At 33.9% G+C, this 22,101-nt stretch overlaps 4 protein-coding genes across 4 annotated transcripts; 1 reads left to right on the top strand and 3 right to left on the bottom strand.

Annotated features, from left to right (window-relative positions):
- Positions 1 to 3,245: 3,245 nt before the first annotated feature.
- Positions 3,246 to 4,153, top strand: LOC142542807 (lipid transfer protein EARLI 1-like). Its single transcript, XM_075649638.1, is given in 2 exon segments — positions 3,246 to 3,497; positions 3,499 to 4,153. Coding segments are annotated over 2 exon segments (429 nt in total). The 5' UTR covers positions 3,246 to 3,333; the 3' UTR covers positions 3,764 to 4,153.
- Positions 4,154 to 7,039: 2,886 nt separating this feature from the next.
- LOC142541494 (uncharacterized) lies at positions 7,040 to 8,147 on the bottom strand. The gene has a single exon (XM_075648024.1). The coding sequence runs from the start codon at positions 8,064 to 8,066 to the stop codon at positions 7,248 to 7,250; it is 819 nt and encodes a 272-aa protein (XP_075504139.1). The 5' UTR covers positions 8,067 to 8,147; the 3' UTR covers positions 7,040 to 7,247.
- A 1,647-nt stretch (positions 8,148 to 9,794) lies between these two features.
- Positions 9,795 to 17,859, bottom strand: LOC142542806 (NADH dehydrogenase [ubiquinone] 1 beta subcomplex subunit 8, mitochondrial). Its single transcript, XM_075649637.1, has 4 exons — positions 17,603 to 17,859; positions 17,412 to 17,498; positions 17,203 to 17,298; positions 9,795 to 10,037 (listed from the first exon to the last, which is right to left on the bottom strand). Exons 1-4 carry the CDS (start codon positions 17,738 to 17,740, stop codon positions 9,981 to 9,983), a joined length of 378 nt encoding a protein of 125 aa, XP_075505752.1. The 5' UTR covers positions 17,741 to 17,859; the 3' UTR covers positions 9,795 to 9,980.
- Positions 17,860 to 20,275: 2,416 nt separating this feature from the next.
- LOC142542805 (L-lactate dehydrogenase B-like) lies at positions 20,276 to 22,082 on the bottom strand. Its single transcript, XM_075649636.1, has 2 exons — positions 21,251 to 22,082; positions 20,276 to 20,906 (listed from the first exon to the last, which is right to left on the bottom strand). Exons 1-2 carry the CDS (start codon positions 21,857 to 21,859, stop codon positions 20,463 to 20,465), a joined length of 1,053 nt encoding a protein of 350 aa, XP_075505751.1. The 5' UTR covers positions 21,860 to 22,082; the 3' UTR covers positions 20,276 to 20,462.
- Positions 22,083 to 22,101: the final 19 nt, after the last annotated feature.

Genomic DNA, 22,101 nt, shown 5'->3' with positions numbered 1-22,101 from the left:
TGTTTTTGCATAAGCAACCCCAACTTAATGCGGGTAGAGAAGGATGAGAAATTAATATCTATTCAGCAATTGTATGAAAACATTCCAATAAATGAGTACCATAGTTCTTGGCTACGTGAACTAAAAATAGATACAAATTTTGCATTAATGTCGATTCCTCACAGCTTGAATGATCGCGACATTAAATTTGTGAGAATAAAATGAATTTGAATGATAGATTCTATTTAGAATTCATAAATATCTAATATCCTCATATTAATCTCACTCGCATTTTCCCCTGTGATTTTAGATACGGATTGCTTGAATCTAGATCTTCTTCTTTTCCTATTTTGTTTGTGGGATTTTTTCGAAGCTTGTAGAACGAGTCAGAGATTTTCCTCCCCCATCACACCTTGTGTTTTTGCCTCATTAATCATGCATGAGTTCGATAATCACCATCAAGGAAATTTGGTAGTTATCCTTTAAGCGTAGAAAACTCAATATACCTTTAGTTTCTGTTGATAGGGACCAGAAGGAAGCTTTAAATTACATGAAGACAATGGCCAAATTAAAGGGCTTTGGCCCCTTGCAATAGACCTAACGAGTGTGGGGGCAAATATTAATACATCCTATGCACAAGATTTTTCTGCCCGAGGCTGAGTTTGAATGAAAATCAATTTTATTCTGTCCTGCAAATTTTAGAAACCGGAAGAATACAGCAGAGAAATGAAATAGTATATGCTTTGAGACACTAAGCAATATAAATAATACATGTTAGCTGTCACTTCTACGTGTCTCTTTTTTAAAGGCTTCATTGTTTTTTGGTTGGATATTCAACGATTTGCTGCATTAAAATCCATATTTCTGAGTTTGTTTGATTTGGGTTTGATTAATATGTGCAATATTCAAAGACAGGCGTGTCCGCATGTGTGTGTGTGTGTGTGTGTGTGTCTCTCTCTATATATATATATAAAAGACAGAAATTGAAATAGGTACTTCAACGAAAGATATGTGACTAAAAATATCATATATCAATACATACGTTACTCATATTGACAATTTTTTCAATGTAATAATAACATCATATAAGAAAGCAGTTGAGACTAATTAATTAATGGATAAACCGTTCTAAGTTAGTATTTAAATACCACATCTAACTAGAAAGAACTTTTTATGTCTGGAAGACAATAAAATTCAATCTTATTGATGTCAAAAAATTAAATAAATAAAAGAAATTCAATCTCTTTATTATGTTATTTATTAAAATAACTAATAATTGAGCACACATGTCGTGTCATATGTATCATGTTAATGTATGATATATATCTATGTACACATTGATGATATTTTGTTTTTCTAGTTTTTGAATAGACGCGACTGTTACAATTCGGTCTCGAACATGAGATTTCGTCTCAAGATTATCCACGATCATATATTTTAAATATTTCAAAATTTTAATTTTTTTTAATTATATTATCAACTATAATCTATAGAAATGGTTATTGCGGAACTTAATCAAGCCATCATCTCTAAAAAGTTAATTCCATAAAATGAAAATTCAATCTAATATATATATTAATTTGTTACAAGCATATAATTGCGGCCCCGACTTTATTCTTAATATTTCCACAAAAGATAATACATATTAAAGGAAACAATCATGAACCAATCGCTATACAACCATGATTTGGAATAAAGTGTGGTATTTATGGTTTAGAGATATTATAGGAAATTCTTGATGTACTATATTTCGAATAGCTTAATTTATTCCATTTTTATGAAACTTAATTTGTAATTAAGATTCAAGAATATAATGATATACACAAAATTTCTCCTACTCCTTTCTTTTTCCAATAAATAAATAAAATTTAATATTGGATAAATAGACAAATTATATATATATATATATATATATATATATATATATATATATATATATATAACAAAAATGGCTTAATTATAAAACATGCTCGACACCTTTGAGATTCCATTTCCCATTAATTGATCATCAAAGCTTTTCATGTTTGGACCAAAATGTGCAAGTGCTATTTGCACAAACACAAAAGGCTACAAAAAAATTGAATCGAATTCGTATAACCTAATGGAAGTGTAGAACCTTAATTAGTTATGGGTGTAAAAATCGAATCAATTGATCCTCGGACTGACCTTTGATCTTTATATTATACCGTCTTCGATGCATGTAATAATGTAGTAGATCAAATAATCATCATAGATCGATCGACTCCAAATTAATACTATACATTAGCCAAAAATTAAAAATTACTTTGTTAATTATGAGTTTAATTTGAAAATAAATTAATTGTCAATTTTCTAATTTTATATATAATTTAAAATAATAAGTGGAATATATTGTACCCAATCATGAAGAATAAATATATTTTATTATAATCTTAAGTTGAGAAAATAGTTCAAATAAAATCAAATAAGATATGATATATAAATCACTGGATTTAGATTTTTAGCAAAGGAACATGGCAATTTGCAATCCTACTTCACATGAATCCAAAAGTTTGCCCAATCTATGCTAGTGATGCCAGCTAAATCACTTGTAGACCCATGACTTTACATTCACAAAAATATTTATTATTTTTGAATTATATTTTATTTTTCATGTGCTTCAGAAAAAAGTGATATATTTTTTTTTCTTAAATGGCTAATTTATTACGCTAAAAGCCTTCGGTAGTAAAAAAAATAATAACAGTATTGTACTTTATAAATATGAAATACCGATCATTATTAAATACTTCAGACGTTTTATTTCACTTTGAATTTTTATTTTTTTTTGAAAAAAAATAAATAGTTAAAATAATTATATTTTATCTTCGTGTATTCGATCAGTTAAAGTTTTAATAAATCCAACGAATTCCCTTTGACCTAAACCAATTTTAAAAATTAAAGAATTTTAAAGCTTGCTTTCATCTTGACCTCATATATATCAAGTGTGGCTTTGTTCTCATATAAAAAATATATCCATTTCACACTCAAATAAGTTAAAAGATAGCAGCAAGTGGAGTTAACATCATTCTTGTGTTTTCATGAGAATTAAAATTCAGATTGACAACTTTAAAATCTAAAACTAATTTCCAAAATAAGGATATGCATATTTTTAATTATTTGTATAGAAAAATATACTTGATTATCTTATTTTTTTTTTTTAAATATGGAGAACAATTTACCTTCGCCTTGACATCGTCCCTATCACTTCACCGATATCACTCCCTTTTCTCTCCTATAAAATCTACTCCTGCTTCGCAAATCTTTCTATCCCAAAAACCCTTCTCATTTTTACAATCCCCCATTGTGCACAAGCATTAAGCAAAGTTTGAGAAACTTATGGCTTCCAAGAAAAGCACATCCGTTGCCCTATTTTTAGTCATAAACCTTCTATTCTTCACTTTCGCTACGGCATGCGACACTTGCCCTACCCCTAAGCCAAAACCGAAACCAAAACCCAAGCCGAAGCTCCCAACCATGTCCGCCAGGTGCCCCAGTCCCAGCCACAGCCACCTGCCCTAGAGATACCCTAAAACTAGCTGCATGTGCCGATTTGCTGGGTGGATTGATCACTGTGACCATTGGCACTCCCCCGAAAACTCCGTGTTGCACCTTACTCGAGGGCTTAGCCGATCTCGAGGCCGCCGTGTGCCTTTGCACAGCCATTAAAGCCAATATTTTGGGCATCAACCTTAATGTCCCAGTTTCCCTTAGCTTGCTCCTCAATGTCTGCTCCAAGAAAGTTCCACCAGGCTTCCAATGTCCTTAAAATCGTGCTATCACTCGTAAAAAATTCGCTTGTTCGTGCATGAGGGTTGCTATTAATTACTTTTCGCTTCTTTTTCAAAGTTTCTATGCTATATGGTGGGAAACATTTCATGAACTAATTATCGTTAGATTATAAAAAAATATATATATGAAGTGAATCTCATCCGACTTAGCATAAATTTATATACCGTACTTGTGAATTGCTGAATGTTGTTCTGCATTTGGTTTTCTGTTTGCCAAATAAAGGGAGAAAAACATACTGGTTCCTATAATTTTGTTGTAGAAGGCAGTGTAGCTTTTTTTTCTCTATATTGCATTTCTTGTTGCCTTTTTAATTGTAATATTGAAAACTAAGTTTGTTCTTATTTATGGGATTTATGTATGCGACGTATACACCAGCTTTAAAAGGAAAATTATCGGATAATTAAGTGATACGATACAAAATATAGAGTTAGTTTCTGCTCCATCTGAAAGAATTTCTTCTCAATATATATCAATATCATTTGATCACGTGTGAATCCTCACATTTCAATGAAAATTGACGTTAGAGTGTCCGCAATCCTAAATTCATGAACCCAACTTTAGTGTGGCCATGTTACTTAACATCACTGCCATATCAAAGTTAAAAAATCTCGATTCTACAAAAAATTTCCGACAAAACAATTTTTTGTCGAGCCCCACCAACTAATATATCATTCTATATTTTTTACTATCTTCATTTTTAATTTCCATTTATATAATATTTAAATATATTTTTTATAATCATTTTAATTAATCAATTAATTATATATTTTAGTTTTATTTAATAAATTCATAATATTTTTAAATTTAATAGTTAATATATAATTATTATTTTTAATTATAATTTTATCTTAATATGCAGTTTACGAAAAAAAATAATTTGATGAAAATATTACTGAAAATTAATTAATTTTAAAATGCTAAAAAACGTAAGTGAATTTTTTAAATATGATAATTGAAAGTTTTTTTTGTTGTTGAAAAAAATGAAGTTAAAAACAAAAGTAAAACACATTTTTTTGGAGTTTGGAAAACAAAAACAAAAAAAATTAAAAAATCTAAAATTGGCGTGAGACCCGCCTGCCAGGAAAATAAATTCTTTGAACCCAGCATCCCACAGAATCACAAAAATTTTTGTAGAAAACTCCAAATTGGTGGGGAAACTATGGGCGGACGAAGAGAAATAATTTCCATTTTAAGAATGATTATATATTTATATGGGGCAAGAATTAGAATAATAGTAGAGCCGGGAATTCTTTAATTGTATGATTAATAAACTCTAAAAAGAATATGATAGACATGATTTGAAATAAATTTATACGCTTACATGCATCAATAAAGTTTGGTGATTTGTTAACCTCAACGACGGAAACAAATCATATGATAAAACCGTAAATAATCCGAATAAATACAATTATTGTGAGGCCAGCTTCCGAATCCGAAGGTCAATTACCGTACAAATCAATTTCAAATCGTCTATTAATTAAATCAGTTTTTTTTTTTCCTTATTTCAAATCGTCTATGAATGTGTATAATATAATATTTATTCTTGTCTTATGAGGCATATAGAAAAGTAACAATATCAAATAAACAATATCCAGTGAATTCAGTGGTTTCGGAAAAAAAAACTAAAACAAAAAAAGTTCAGAATTATTGGATGAAAATCAAATTTTGATATTTTAAATTACTAAACCCAAAAACAGGTGAAGTTACAACACTATAATTACAATTTTCCATTTTAACTATTTTATTAAAAAATGTTTTAATTATTAATATCATATAATTTTATTAAATTTTAATATATAATTCCTTAGCTCTGGAAAATATTGAATCACATGTATCCATTTCTAGCAAACTTGCGCCTCCAATAATTGCCCTCACCAAATGATACGCAATATTAATTCCATTAATTAATATAAAAAAAATTGTTTTAGAAATTTACACTCAATTTGTTAATGAGAAAAACTCAATGGAAAAACTGTTAGAATTTTTCTTTCCTAATAATACAAAAAAAATCCTCGGTTTTCAGCATAAAAATTGGCAGCCGTCACATTTGACTTTATATATGGTGATAAATAAAACATACATTTAATTTGGATGAGAATCTAATAAGGAGAATACATTTTTGTAGTTATCAAATCTCACCAATTTAGAAAATCGTGAAAAATCAAAATCAATAATGTTTAAACTTAATGCAAGCATTTTCTCACCACTTACAACTCCATGAAACTTAGAGATAAACGTTAAATCAAATTCATATATATGACAATTTTTGCATTCTGTCATATATACCTGTTTATAGGGATATAATCGAGTCGAGTCGAGCTGAGCCGAACTCTTGAATGTTTGAGCTTGGTTCGTTTATAATCGAGCCGAGCTCGAGCTTTATTTAACGAATATATGCATGGCTCACGAGCTTATTCAAGCCTTTATCTCGAGCCTAAACAAGCTTAATAAATATGAATTATACATTTAAATTTTCATTAAATTAATTAAAAAGTAAATTATATATTTAAAGAAAAATATATTATTCTTATTAAAATTTGTAAATTTATTATAATAAATAAATTTAATAGATTTTTCTATATATTTCATAAATAATATGCAAAATCAATAAATCAAATATCAAAACTATTATTTTTTCATCTAAAAGATTATTCATGAACTTACCAACGAACATGTTCACGAGCTAACGAGCCGAATACTGTAAAGCTTGAGTTTGATTTGTTTATCTTAACGAGCCTCATTAAACGAGCTCAAACGAGCTTTTATCGAATCGAGCTTCGAATAGCTCACAAACGGTTTGATTCGTTTACATCCCTACCTGTTTAGTTAGTAATTATTATTTAAAATTTTTACATTTAATTTCTTTATTATTATATTTCTTCTATTTTTTATATAAAAAAATCCTGCTAAATATATCTTATCACACTTTCAATAATTAATTAATTCGGCTAAAAGTATAAGTAAATTCTAAATTTGCTTTTATAAACTAAATAATTTATATTAATTTTGGTAGTTTCGGTTAAATTAATTGTGGAAAATAACTTATCGCTTTTGGTAACTTGGATGGTAAGATAAAAAAATAAAAATTAAAAAAAGCATTCATCAATAATAATTAATTTATTTTGAGTGGTAAAATATTCAATTGTCATCCTCCCTCAATTTTCGTTCTATATATTATAGGGCAACGTGATTCTATACCATACCCCAAAAAAAAAAAAAAAAAAAAAGATGAGGATTACGCCAAGAAAATAACTGAAATACAAATATTACAATTTGAGACAAATAGCACATGAACTAGTTACATTATTACAAGCTGCAACATAATAAAATTAAATTAGAGTTTTGAAAAAACATGCATGGACACACACACACACAAAAGGAGGGGGAAAAGAACTTAATTAGGAGCACTCGGCATATCATTAACACCTCTCAAAACACACAAAGTGGCCAAATAAGTACAATTAAAGTGGCGGGCATACAAAACCCGGAGGAGGGGTAAAGCCACAGGTTGCCAGCACTTGTAGAGCGAGAGGAAGGAAAATGTTCAGATTCAGAAGCTTAAGTCTTATTGTTGTGCACAAACAAATGGCTGCTTCTAGCTCTAACAATCCCTGAAGCACTGGGCAGCATATGTTTTCAACTGGATTTCCTATTATAACATGCACTAATCCCCCAAGAACATCCAAACAGAGCCCAAGTTTAAGCGCATCTATGGGGCATGTGGCGGCCGGAGGAGGACTGATGCTAGGCGGGGTGCCACCTCCACCTCCACCTCCACCTCCGGGAGGTGTGTAAGGTGGATAAGAAGATGATGGAGGTGGTCGTGTGACTGGAGGGGTTGTTATAGGAGGGATGATTCCCGGTGGATTGATTATAGGTGGGATGATACCTGGTGGATTTGTTATTGGTGGAATGATGCCCGGAGGATTGGTTATTGGTGGAATGATGCCTGGTGGATTTGTTACCGGCGGTGGCGGGATAATGGGTGGCACGATGACGGGTGGGTTGCTTATCGGTGGCAACACTCCGTGATGGGGCGGAGATGGTGGTCTTGGGACAGATGGAGGACGGTGGTGGGGTGGCGGGTGAGGTCTAGGATGGGATGGTGGACGTGTCCGAGGAGTCGAAGGTGGGCGGGGCCTAGGAGTTGATGGTGGAGAAGGGCGGTGGTAGGGTGGATATTGAGGTGGGCAATTTTGTTGCCAAGCATAAGCGGGTGGCAATGCATTCAACATGCAGAGCATGCACACGATGAACATAGCCAAGAATTTGGTACCCATGGCTTGGGGTTTGAGTTATCTCTATATTCTTGATTTTATGAAAGAGTTTCGATCCCAACGATTTAATTTATAGATGAATTATATGAACAACCCGTGAATCCTATATATGATACAAGTGGAAGATATATAGCACGACCAAGTCGAGTTTATAATTCAATAGTTTATTGATTATTACGAATATAAACCAAACTTATTGAAAAATTTCTGTCCCCACATGTTTAGTTCTTCGTTGGCTAGAGTTTTGTGATTAAATAACTTATTTCTTCTTCTTTTTTTGAAGCTGTGATTAAATAACTTAAATCGTTCAATCTTATTTTTGTCAAAACTTCGATCAATATTCATGTAATAATTTGACAGGCAACAAAATAAACCGAAGACTCTCTCTCTAGCTAGTACGATTGTCCATGGGTGAAGTGATGAATATAAAAATTGAAATGGAAATTTTGGATGTTAGTGAGTCGTTTGCAAACTTCAATGCCAATCCGTGAGGGTTTCTTTTGGTCCATAACGTGTCCACTTTGCACGAATTTTCATGCTTCTTTCTCCATGCTCCCTAGCTCCCATTATCCCTTATTCATTTTGGTTAATTACCCAAATATTGCGGGAAAAACATTATCTAAAACATATTATACGTCTATTTCGATTTTCGGCCATGAAGTGATCAACAAAATGATTTGGGGCCAATCCTACGTAAATTATATATTCATTGACCGTGTTCTGAAACACAAAGAAAAAATCATCACTATATTGAATTATATACCAAACGATGAATTGAAAAACCAATGCACCCTACGTGGAGATGAAGTGATTATATATATATATATATATATATATATATAACAACATTTGTGAAATTACAGCCAAGCATTAGCACGGTTTTTGTCCTCGCGAAGTGTTGGCGGGTTTTCGAGAAAGCCAACACTGTCGGATTTTGCCGTGTGTGATTTTTGTAGCAGGGATTTTACAATATGTCGTGAACTCGTTGCTTTAGCAGTTTAGCTAGCTTATAATTAATATATTCATATTCTTTAGAAGGGACGAAGCAAAAAGAAAATTAGTGTATTTATAAATTTGTATAGTAATCGTTTGTCTCGTGAAATAAGATTATGTACGGTGTATGATGAATTGTCTATGTTGTAAATATGATGACATCGTTAGGCAAACACCAGTAACCACGTGGGTTTGGGTATAAGGTAACGAAGTAGTCTTAATGCACAGCACCAATTACTATATTTTCAACCACAGTAAAAGATTCAAATTCGTCTTACCATCTGTAAATGATGCTTTTGAGTCATGCAAGGATTAGAACCAGTCTTGTGGAAGTTGCGAGGTTTTAATATAAGTATGGTTGCTAACAATGGAAACTAAGAAGTGAAGAGCATGGTTCTCTGACCCAAATAGAGGAGGACGAAAATTTCAATTTCACTCCCATCAAACTTTATAAGAACCTATGTACATGTTCTCATTCGGGTGCTGATGATTATTCTTGAAAATTTTAAGTTTCATCCCATCAAAAACCTTGATGCTAGGACCCCGAGGACGGGGATCAACTTCCAAAATTTTCAAAAAATTGATCCCCAAGATTAATATATTTAGGGATTTTGATAGAGGGTTAAATATAATTCTTTATTTCATTTTTTACGGCTTGATAGATTTCGAAGTTTAATAATATATTACATGCACTCTGATTCGGAAATTTTCACCTCTTTGCCAAAATAAAAAAGGATGCACATGTAATAACAAACGATTATTAAAAAATTTAACAGAAAACAATCCAGTAATTCATTTGCTCGAAGTTCAAATATATTGGTTTTTCGACTCGATTTTTCAAAGATAATTTATTTGACTGAGACTTCAAACGAGTGAAGAGAGCACGAGAAGATACGCATGAGATGCTAATCCACAATCAGCAACCTAGGGTTCTTCTCCAAGCTCCACTCTTAAGTTGTCATACGGGTAGACCTTCGGTGCCTGATAAAAATAAAGGATACGGAGACATAACATAACTATAAAGCAACATGTGCTGAGAAATTTTTTTCTATTACGGAGACATATCAAGCAGAGATAATCAAGTTAGACTTAGAATCCACAAGTACAGGAAACATCCATGTTAGTTTGGCAAATTCATTTTCCACTTTGCAACTAAATTGCAGTTCTTTAATTATTAAAGCTCAATTCCGGAAGGTCAAATAAAGCAACATAGGTATATTTATACTTGTTAAGCAGCACTTTGAATTATGCCCGTAGGTTGCATGCTAAAGTGTGCCCTGTATGATTAGAACCCTCGGAAACAAGTAAGAATATTAACATAGGCACCTCTCCATCATGTAGGAATCCCCGCCTCTATAGTTGCAATTTGATCCAACCATTCTTCTATGGCTATGGTTGAGAAGTGTTATTATAATATCCTCGCCTTGACTTTAAAGACAGATTGAGACTTGTATCTAGTCCATCCTCTTCAGCAGAATCGTAGCTAGTAGACTTGCTTCCGTTCAGAGTTACAATTCCAATGGATCCATGAGCTTAAGCTTTTGGATAAAGTTTTGACCCAACGTAGCTCAAGCATTATTGCAGATTCCAAGAGGGTCTCAGAGCATTTTTTGGAGAAAGTTGATCTACTGATGCACTGGATGAGCCACATCTATCTAATTGAGGACGATTATTGACAACTTCGGAGTCTTTCCACTCCACTCAACCTCTGATAGAGTGAGGGACATCTCTCTCTATCCTCAGCTCTTCGATAGCAGACATCACCACATAATTCATTCTAATTCACTGATCTAAAACTACAGGTTTGATCCCTCTTATCACGCAAAAAAAATGTGATAAAATGGATCGTTTTCTCAACAGAGATAATGAGAAGAATTCTAGAATGGGTTTTCAGCATGTGAATAATTATGGAAACAACTAGGTTAGCAGAAACTAGGAAAAATTAGGTGTCAACCACTAACCTAGGCAAAATTAGGTCTCAACCAGCAGCCACGACATAACTTCGGACGGAGCTGGAGATAGTTGGTGGAAATCCAGTAATTGCTAGAGCCACGACAAAACCTAACTAGGTTGACATCTTGTCCTCAACCTTAAAGTAGTCAAAGCGATAAATATGAGGAACGGAAGGTTGCAAAATTTGCCATTACTGCGCACTGGAGCCATTATATGCCAACTCGTGGGTAAGCTCTGTAGCTGCTTTTAGCTATATCCGACAAGATATCGCACTAAAGTGCTACATAATCTTGATGGTGGGTTCAATGACTCAATCCATGTGAAAGATGGGCTTTCACATGAAGATGCAATGACAAATGACTCGGTAGAAATAGTGACTAAATAAAGAGATATTTGGCGTACTTGGTAGTGTTTAGGTCAGGTTTAATAATAGGCAAGTATAACAATGATGACTTTAGGTGGAGATGCCTTTCAGGGAAGTTGGAACCCTATTTTACGTTTTGAGTTGGAATAGGGTGTCATGACTCCAACGCACCCCTGAATCACAATCGGTCATATCCCAAAACTAGCAAGTAACCAATATTTCTTTTTCACAAAAAATATATCATTCAAGTCTCACACAACTTTTGAATGCATATAAGCCTTGACACAAGGCAATATCCAATTGCAAGAAAAACAAGGAAATCATTGTTCTAGCCAAATATCCGTAATAATTTTTCCATCAACAGTTTAATAAAGAGAAACCAAAAGAAGATTGTTTCCATAAACCTAATTTAATCATGGACCTGACTTGCCTTCACTATGCTCAATGATCACATATCACTCTAAAAATTAATTGGGACACAATACTTTTCAATGAAAGAGTTTAGTCAACAAAAATCCTGGAAGAAAAACACAGACCAAGAGAAGTAGGGTAGCTGAAAATTCATAACCTCGTAGAACAGTAAAAACAGCACACTTCAAAGAAAACTCGTGATAACATGTGATTGCACCACCAAAAAAAGGCAAATCACGAGAAAATAGCAACTCATGTTATCATCCAGCTGCGAAGCAGAAAAAACAATTCAATGGCACAGAAAACTTGATCCATTAAACATAATATAATAAAATGGGTTCAAGTGCACAAGAAAGAAGCAAAGAATCTATTCTAATTCTTCTTTCAAACATTAGCAAATCCTGTTTCATTATCTTAAAATATATACTCCAGAGAAAAATGCAAGCTTGACTCAATTTAAAAAGAATCATAGCCAAATTAAGTAGACTAAGCACAGCAGCAATCTTAGTAAAAAGATTTAACTTCTTATACATAAAAATATAACCCTCACAATAATATAGGTATTGAATTTATCGAACAAAAGGTAGAAGACAAACCCTTTCTGATTCTTATTTTTCATATATTATGCAGTCTAATATATACTTTAAATAGGCAAAGAAGACAGAATTAAATCCCAACAAATCTGGGAGAATATTCTATCACAATCCTATCATACCAAAGTAACTTAACTCAAATTAAATCAAATTTATATGTAAATAGATTTTATTTAAATAGGGATAAACTTATCAACACTCCCCTTCAAGTTGGTGCAAATATATCTATCATCCCCAACTTGTTAACTTGATCTTCAAATAGTAGTCTTGGAAGCCCTTTGGTTAGAATATCCGCAACCCGCAACGTAGTTGGAACAAATGGAGTACAAATGGCTCATTCCTCAAGTTTCTCCTTTATGAAGTGCTTGTCAATTTCAACGCGCTTGGTTCTATCATATAGAACAGGATTATGCACAATGCTAACAGTGGTTTTACTATCATAATATAGCTTCATTGGATACTTCATTCTCCTCGTTAAATCATCCATGATTCTTTCAAGCCAAAGAGCCTCACATACCCCTTGAACCATAGATCTGAACATAGCTTCTGCATTGTTCTAGCAACTATGCTTTGTTTCTTAATTCAAATGTCCTATGTTGCATGGATACATGTACAAATATCATATCGAATACGATATGGATACGACGATACGACAAAGTTTGAAAATACAAGACACTCTACGGATATGATACGACAATTATCAAAATATATAGAAATATTATATATATATATATATATATATTAAAAATTGTAGAGATATATGTATTTATATAAATATATCGTAGCTATATATATACATATACATATTTATGAAAATATACACAATGTACAACTTCAAAGGAGTGATTTAAAAAGAACAAACAAATTATTTTTTTTACCTGAAACGTATCTCCGCCGTGTTTATGGAGTATCCTAGCCGTGTTCATGACATATCCGACTGGTCAAACTTATAAAAAGTCGACAACACGGATTTTGTCGTATCCGCGTGTCGTATCCGTATCCGTATCCGTATCCGTGTCCGATACTTAGAAAATATTTTTAGGAATATTTGTGCTACATAGCAAATGTCCAAAATTTTTGATTTCGAATTCTTCGGGCAAGCTTTTCCTCAATCTTCTCAACTTTTCGATATCATCTCCTGTTAACATTATGTAATCAACGTACACAATCAATACCGAGATCAAATCGGTGGATGATTTCTTTGTAAACAAAGTATGGTGTGATTGACCCTAACTGTATCCCTGACTTTTAATAAACTTTGTGAATCTCTCGAACCAATCTCTGGGAGATTGTTCCAATCCATATAGAAATTTTTTCAGCCTACGCATCTTGAACCAAAGTTATCGGTAAAGCGAGGAGGAGCCTCTGTATAAACTTATTCCAAATCACTATTTAGGAAAGCATTCTTCACATCGAGTTGGTTTAGAAGCCAGTCAAGATTTGCGACAATAATAATAAAACTGGAATAGTATTCAATTTTGCCCAGAGAGAGTTTCAGAATAATTAACTCCATGTCTTTAGGTGAACCCTTTGGCAACTAAGCGGGCTTTATACCTTTCTAATGAGCCATCGGAATTGTATTTTGTGGTGAAAACCCACTTATACACCACAGTGGATTTTCTTTTGGGCAGGTCAACCTTCTCCCAAGTGGAGTTCTTTTCAAGAGCTCTCATTTTTCAGGGATCGCTTCCTTCCATTCAGGTATCGCTAGAGCTACCTATACAGATTTGGAATCCTACCAGAATCTATTTGAGAGATGAGGGCAAAGAAGGTGGGTGATAAATTTTTCTAAGTTACAAAATTAGAGATCGGATAAATGGTACATGATCGAACACTTTTCCTTTGAGCAATATGAATGTCAATGATATTTGAGGGGGTTAACTTGGGCATACCATGACTCGAAGCATCAGGATCTGGTGACGAGTGATTGTGCATCTCTTGATTTGGCCTCAGATCTGACTCACGGTTTTTGGTAGGGACATTGTCTCTTCTTTCCTATGCATTGACTTTCCTTGTATAAACTAGACCTTTGAATTTTTTCTCATTTATTTCTGTTGTATCAGACGGTATAGCAAAATAATCAGGAGTTTGACATTCAAATACTAGGTCTGAGTTATCTTGGCACTCATCTTCATCGGAGTTATACTCCCTGAAAATGAGCGTCATAGTTCGACCGTCCCTCAACAGATATAAACATCCGTTTTGACACGAGATCAAAGCACTTAAACCCCCGTTGATTAGATGGATACCCAACAAAAATGCGCCTACAAGACTGAGGATCTAGTTTGGATCGGTTGGATCATGATGATGCATAAAGACTAGACTTACAAATATTTTAGGGGAATTTCTGTGAAAAGTCAAGTATTAAGAAACCATTTTCGAAATATGCTAATGAGAGATTGAAATTTCATAATATGTCATGGTAGAAAATTTATTAAATAAGTAGTTGTAAGAATCGCTTTTCCCAAAGATGCTTCAGAACCTTGGTTTGAAAACTAATCGCTCGAGCATCCTCGATAAGATGTTTGTTATCTCTTTCAGCTACTATGTTTTGTTGTAGACTATAAGGACAAGAAGTTTGATGTACAATCCTTTTGTCTTAAAAAAAATCTCTTAGTAAATTATTAACAAATTCTCTCCCATGATCACTTCGAAAAATTTTAATTCCAATTTAAATTGGTTTTGAACCATACTATAAATTTTTTGAAAACATTCACAACCTTTTATTTATCTTTTTGAAAGAAATGTCCAAGTGATACGAGTGTGATCATTAATAAAAGTGATAAACCAATGTTTTCCAAATAAAGTAGACACTCTGGAAGGATCCTAAACATCACTATGAATCAAAGTAAATGGAGCAGCCTCTTTGTAAGGTCAAGGTGGAAAAACAGACCTACGATGCTTAGCCAATGCACATGATTCACAACGAAACAAAGATAGATTTGTATTAATAAAAAGCTTCGGTAACAACTGTTTCAAATAACCAAAATTAAGATGCCCTAAATGACAGTGCCATAACATAATCTCACTGTACTTATAAGTAGAAATGAAGTTGAAACAAGTCATTTGGGTCAATTGAGCATGGAAAGAATCGGCATGGAGAATATAAAGACTGTTATCCTACTTAGCATTGTCAATCATCCTCCCGATGCAAAACAATGAAACCCAAAATGAGAAGACAAACAAACAACCCGACAATTAAGATCAATAGTCAATTGGCTAACAAAAGGAAGATTATATGACAAAGTGGAACATGTAGAACATTATTAAGCATTAAAAAGGGAAAAATGACGATAGTCTCTTTTCCAACAATAGGGGCAAATGTATCATCGACAATTTTAACTTTTCTGTTTCCGGCACATCGAACATTGGTGGAGAAAAAATGTGATGTTCCAGACATATGATCTGTAGCCCCTGAATCGACAATCCAGGAGGTGTTAGAAATCGAGTTAGTGAGATTGGCTAAGGAGGATATACCTGTTTGGGATAAGGAGCATGAGGAATTAGAACTACCTAAGTGAGATCGGAAAAGTTATGACAAGAGCTCAAGTTGATCCTTAGTAAAAGGAGTTGGTTCCGAAGTGAGAGAGGATTGGCTGGAGTCGGCACTCCTTGATTAAAGAGCATGACCGGCCCGTTTTCGTCCACCAGATTTCTTCTTGAGATTGGCAGGTTTGCCATGGATTTGCCAGCAAGTGTCAACGGTATGTCATGGTTTATTGCACTTTTCCCACCATACAGGTGAGCTTCTGCCTTTGCCCACAAGTGCCAAGGCGGCCAAGCCATCAAAATCTGTGCTGGATTCATCCAGCTTTGGCATCATCACAAGACGATGGGCTTCTTCACGCCGAATCTCGGAAAATACTTAACGGATGCTAAACACAGCCTCTAACATCATCAAGATCTTTAGTTAAACCTGCGAGAAAAACAAAGACTCGACTCCTTTCAACATTTTTCTTAAAACGAGCGCTATCCTTGTTGTTTTCCCACTCTTCAGCCTTAAGAAGATCTAACTCTTTCCAAATGGACATTAACTCGGTGTCCTGTTGTACCCACGACAAACGGGTATTCAATTCATACAACTCTCCGTAGTTTTCTTTGTCTGAATATGTCTACCAAACTGCCTCCCAAACATCATGGACTGTAGGAAGAAACATAAAGGGTTTACCAATGATAGGCTCCATTGAATTAATTAGCCAAGCTTTGACGTGGGAATTTCCAAACCTACAGTGCTTTTACTTTGAATCTGTGGAGGCAGGCGCCTTAAGCCCAATTTTCCCTTTCTCTCAATGACGAGGCGGATTGATTGAGCCCACTCAAGATCATTCTTGCCACTGACTTTATGGATGGTAAGTTAAAGGGAATTATCGGATAGAGCCATCCATGGGTGAGGGGGAAAAAGAGTGCTGCCTGAAGTGGTAGAACTACTGCCACTGGTATTGCCACCGGGTGACCCTGTACTGCCGTTGCTGATAGATCCAGTGCTACCGGACCCAGTTCCAACCATCGCGGCCCTAAAACTCATGATCGACTGGCTCGTGATACCATATTGAATTTATTGAACAAAAGGTAGAAGACAGAAACCCTTTCTGATTCTTATTTTTCATATATTATTCGGTCTAATGTGTACCTTTAAATAGGTAAAGAATACATAATTAAATCCCAACAAATCTGGGAGCGTATTCTATTACAATCCTATCATAACGAACATAACTCAAATTAAATCAAATCTATATCGAAACATATTGTATTTAAATAGGGATAAACTTATCACCAATAGGGCTTGCATTAAAACAAAATATGGAATCAACAAGTACTGACTTACAAATGGGATTTTAGAAGCTTTATCATTCCACACAGCTAATAATCCAAGCGATGCGAAAAAACTCAATCCTCCACACAACCAAGCTAATGCTTCATACTAGTTGAACAATAAAAAAAATCTTGGAACATCAAACGAACGTTCAACAGATTTTGCATAGAAAATCTATCCAAAAGAACAAAAAAAACACATCAAATAGTTCAAAATCTCACCTTTCCAACAGTATCAGCAATGCGATCAATACATGGTTCCGGAAATGGAGTTCCATTATCCCATACAAGCTCATCGTTCACCGGAAGCTGCAATTCAGCAATTTATAGTAATTTAACTCACGTGAGCTTGCTTTCAGTAGGGTTTCATTTATTTCTTTTCCGCGAAAAAAAAAATGATTTCAGAGGATTACGGGTTTGTCGGGGACGATGTGTTTGCCAACGGGGAGGCCCATACCCGAACGCTGGCGGAGAGAGGATGCGACGGAACGTGAAACGACACCATTTGCGCCCATGATCCGGGACGCAGCCTGGCTCAGCCTTCCTGCCATTTCGATATGTGTTTACTACTTTTTGCTGTGAAATTATAGTGCTAAAATTGAAAGAGGGGAAAGGGATGCTGATTTGAAGAAAACCTCCTTACGACGTCGCATATAAGGGTTAAAAACGATTTTATTATTGAATCGCTGCCTTCAATATATTCAACGGTGTGTTTGGGTTAAATTGCACACAGCTTTCTTCTGAAATTTCAAAATAGCTAATAATTTCTCGTAAAAATTAGGCGTGTAACTTTTTATGTTTTTTTAAAATAAATTCAAATAATCTAAACTTCATAGTTTTAAATACATGCTTTTTTAATTATTTCCATAATGTTTTTTTCTCACATTTTATATATTTCAATGTAATAGTTTTTGTAACATACCATTATAAAATGATCAAAAAAATAAAATTAAAATATCACAATTTGACTAAAAAATAAAACACAAAAACATATGGTTTATATTTATTTGTACTGATTATATTTTGAATTATATACAGAAAATATGATGAAAAATTATTTTGTGTACAATAAGGGATATTAAAATCATATTAATATTTTTATAGGGGTCTATGAACATTTTTTTTTAAAAAAAAAAAAACATAGGGGTTTAGCGCTTATTTATATTTCACAGGGTTTTTTTATAATTAATTTAAATTTAAAATAAAAAATATTTCAAAAATAATTCAAAATAAAATAATTTTGCAAAATTATTTTAATTCGTGCTTCGTAAGCACGTATTAAAATTAGGTGGAGCATTATCTGTGCTTTGTAAGCACGGATGGTCCACGTGGACGAGCATTCGCGCTTACACGTGGAGCATCCGTGCTTACCTATATTATTATTATTATTACTAATAATTTAATTCCAATGAAAAATATAAATATTTATAATATATGATAATTATTACATATTTTGTATTATTTTATTGGGTGATTAAAAAATTAGATATATGAGTGGATTGAAGGGGAAAAATTAAGTCCTTGTATCATCAACATATATGTAACTTCCATAAAAATATAAAAGACTCACATGATGCAATGATATTGAAATATCAGACAAAATAAAACACTCTCGATTTAGCATAAAATAATTCATATTTTAGTTATATGTCTTAAATTTCACTGTCTCATTCCTTACAGTTTTAAATACATTTTGAAGCCATTTCAAGTGATTACATGGCGCGTATCATTTCAAATTCATGAATTTCCTGCCATTTTAATTTTAGATTTTTATTCCCTTCATTGGATTTTCGGATATTTTATTTTTAAATTATTGTTCCATTTCAAAAATACTAATCTAAATACAACCAAAAAATAAATATAATTTATAACAAAATATTGAAAGTTTGCATTTAAGAAAACGTACATAAAATCAATTGATCAAAAGGATATTTCAGGAAGACTCATTTCGAATTCTCTCAAAATTATATAAACACATATTTCATAAAAAAAATTAATTGTAAAACATATAATTATATATAATAGAGTTATTAAATAAATCAATCTATAAAAATGAAGAAGGTCAACAGTGAAGGAAGCAAACAAACATTAATAATTACTTGTATAATATATTAATATTATATTTTTATGTTGTGATTGAAATTCAATTAATAATAATAGCTTAAATAGAAGATAAACAATGTAAATTTAGGAATAAAATGAAAATATTATAATTTAGCGTAAGTTTTATCGATACTATATGCTAAAGTTAAACCTCTTATTGGTGTATTGATGAAAGACTACTATTTTTATTTTCCTTAATTTTCTCCATCAATTACGAAGCACGGATTAAAGTAATTTTGTAAAATTATTTTATTTTGAATTATTTTTGAAATATTTTTTATTTTTAAATTAACTATAAAAAAAACCCTATTTCACATGGGTTATCAGCTCTTTTTTGATTTTACAAGGGGATTTATGCAATTTATCCATGCATTTAAAGTCCATGATTGTGAATGCATTTTTATTGTTTAGATAATTTAAGCTAAAAAAATCAAATTATTTATATTATAATTATATTAATCAAGGATAGACGTTTTTTTACTTACATCGAGTATCCGACTCGACCCGACCTAACCCAACCCAATCCAATTAGATAAACCCCTATTTTGGAATTTCGGGTATATTTTAAGGTCGGGTTTCATGTTCCCTGCCAAAATATTGTTGGAAACCCGCCTATATTTTTCGTAATTTTAAGTTTTTTTTTAGGTATTGCATTGTTTGTAGGATAGGACGTCCAATCGCACCATTGGTAATTGAATGATATAATATTTTACTTTTTATATCTATTCTTCAGTAATTGGACTACCTAATCCTCACTTTCCTTTTCAACCTTTGTACATTGTCCAGCCTTTGCTTTCCTTTGTTTTGCCTTTACTCTCCTCTCAAAAGTACTAATTTCTTTGACTGACCGTTCTTGCTGCTATTTCAGAGCCTCAAAGGTTTTGGATTGTGAGGAAGAATGGTTGTGGATTGTTAGTAACTCAATATCAGATGATTTTTATAAATTAAAAGGAAAAAAGAACTCAGAGAACTAGGCACGATAATTACAAAATAAACTAAATCATTGGTTCATTAATCAATCCTGAAAACATTTCCAGAAAAGATAAACAAACAACGGCTGAACGATGAATCTATAAGAACATGTCCATAAAATATTAATAACATATATAGAAGGTCGAAAATCAGTAGAAACAAATGCATAAAATCACAACCACCAACACAAAAAAAATATCATATTCCCAATTGACTTTGCACTTCCAGAATTGTCTTGGCGGAGTTCCTCAGCTGCTGAGCTTCTTCATCAGTAAGATGCACATTGGTTACCCCCAACACTCCGCTCCTACCCAACTGAGCAGGCAAGCTGATAAAAACATCGCCACCATCGATATTGTAGAAGCCCTTTGCAAGAACTGAGACTGGATGGATCTTTCTTTGATCCCTTAGTATCGTTCGAGCTAAGCTAGCGACGGAGTACCCGATCGCCCATGAGGTGTAGCCTTTCAATCTTATGACTTCATATGCACTTTGGACAACTTCTTTGTGTATGTTTACTAAGGTTTGTTTCTCATAAGCAATCTGTTGCCTCTGTAAGAAGCTTAGTATTGGGACTCCTCCTACACTTATGCTTGACCATAGAGCCACAGAACTGTCACCATGTTCCCCAACAATGTAGGCCTAGAATCGGAGAGGTATAAATAATTAATACATAGGGTAGAACAATTACTAGCAGTGGCCTATTTACTCAACAGAATGTAACAACAAAAGTCCAAGCATTTTGTATGAATTCGTCATGCGTTACTTGGTGGGAAGGTAAACCAACAATCTTTGCCAACTACTCACATTTTGACGAAAGGAATTGAAGGATATATCATTAAGAGAATGTCGTAGGCAGATCTCATGCCATGGCTTATATGCTCGTTGTGTAAATTAATCTAGAGAAGCGATACCATGTGACTTTGATTTAATTTAAAATTCCAAATGCCAAAAATAAAAAGACATGGTGAGTAAAATAATCTCACCTGCACCTCCTGTGCATTAACATCAAGGTGATCGGCGATCAAGAACCGGAACCTGGACGAGTCCAGGTTCGTACCCGATCCGATAACCCGATTAGGTGGGAATCCGGACAACTTCCAAGCTATATAAGTCAGCACATCAACCGGGTTAGAAACCACCAATAATATACAATCCGGAGAGTACTTAGCCAATGGTGGAACAATATGCTTAAACAGAGACACGTTCCTCTGCAGCAGATTCAGCCTGCTTTCTCCCGGATTCTGCCGCGCGCCGGCGGTGACGATGCAAAGGTCGGAGTTTGCAGTGACAGCGTAGTCAAGGGAGGCGCGTATCTTCGTGCGTGGAAGGAAGGCGGCGGCGTGTTGGAGGTCGAGCATCTCGCCTCGCAGCTTGTCTTCTTTGGCGTCGACGAGGGCGAGCTCATCGGTCAGATCTTGGGTGAGGATGGTCTGGGCGATGGCCATACCCACGTTCCCGACGCCTACTACGGTGATCTTCGTGTGGCGCTTGGTTGGGGACGGCGGGGTCCCACCAGTGATGGGGATGAAAAAGGCTTGGCTCAAGTCCAGGCCGTCGGATCCCAGGGAGGATGTTGATGGACTATTCTGCATGATCTGTGATGAATCGTGTGTACGTCTGAGCTTGTGTGTGTCTGAATGAGCGTCTAAGGATCGGGCGAGGCAGAAACAAAAGCGCCGCCGCCCTGATTTTTAAACGTCAGTGGGAGTAGCAATATTTCCGATTATTGTATTATGGTGTTACGGCATATCCCTTCTTTGGTGAGATTTTTTCCCTTCATATATCCCACTTCCCTGTTTGGTGAGGCCCAACAACACATCCGGTCAATTGTGTA

Source organism: Primulina tabacum, chromosome 4, assembly GCF_025594145.1.
Source record: "Primulina tabacum isolate GXHZ01 chromosome 4, ASM2559414v2, whole genome shotgun sequence".
In the NCBI taxonomy this organism is placed as follows: Eukaryota; Viridiplantae; Streptophyta; class Magnoliopsida; order Lamiales; family Gesneriaceae; genus Primulina; species Primulina tabacum.
Note: the sequence above shows the minus strand (reverse complement) of the source record. Positions and strands in the feature narration are given on the sequence as shown.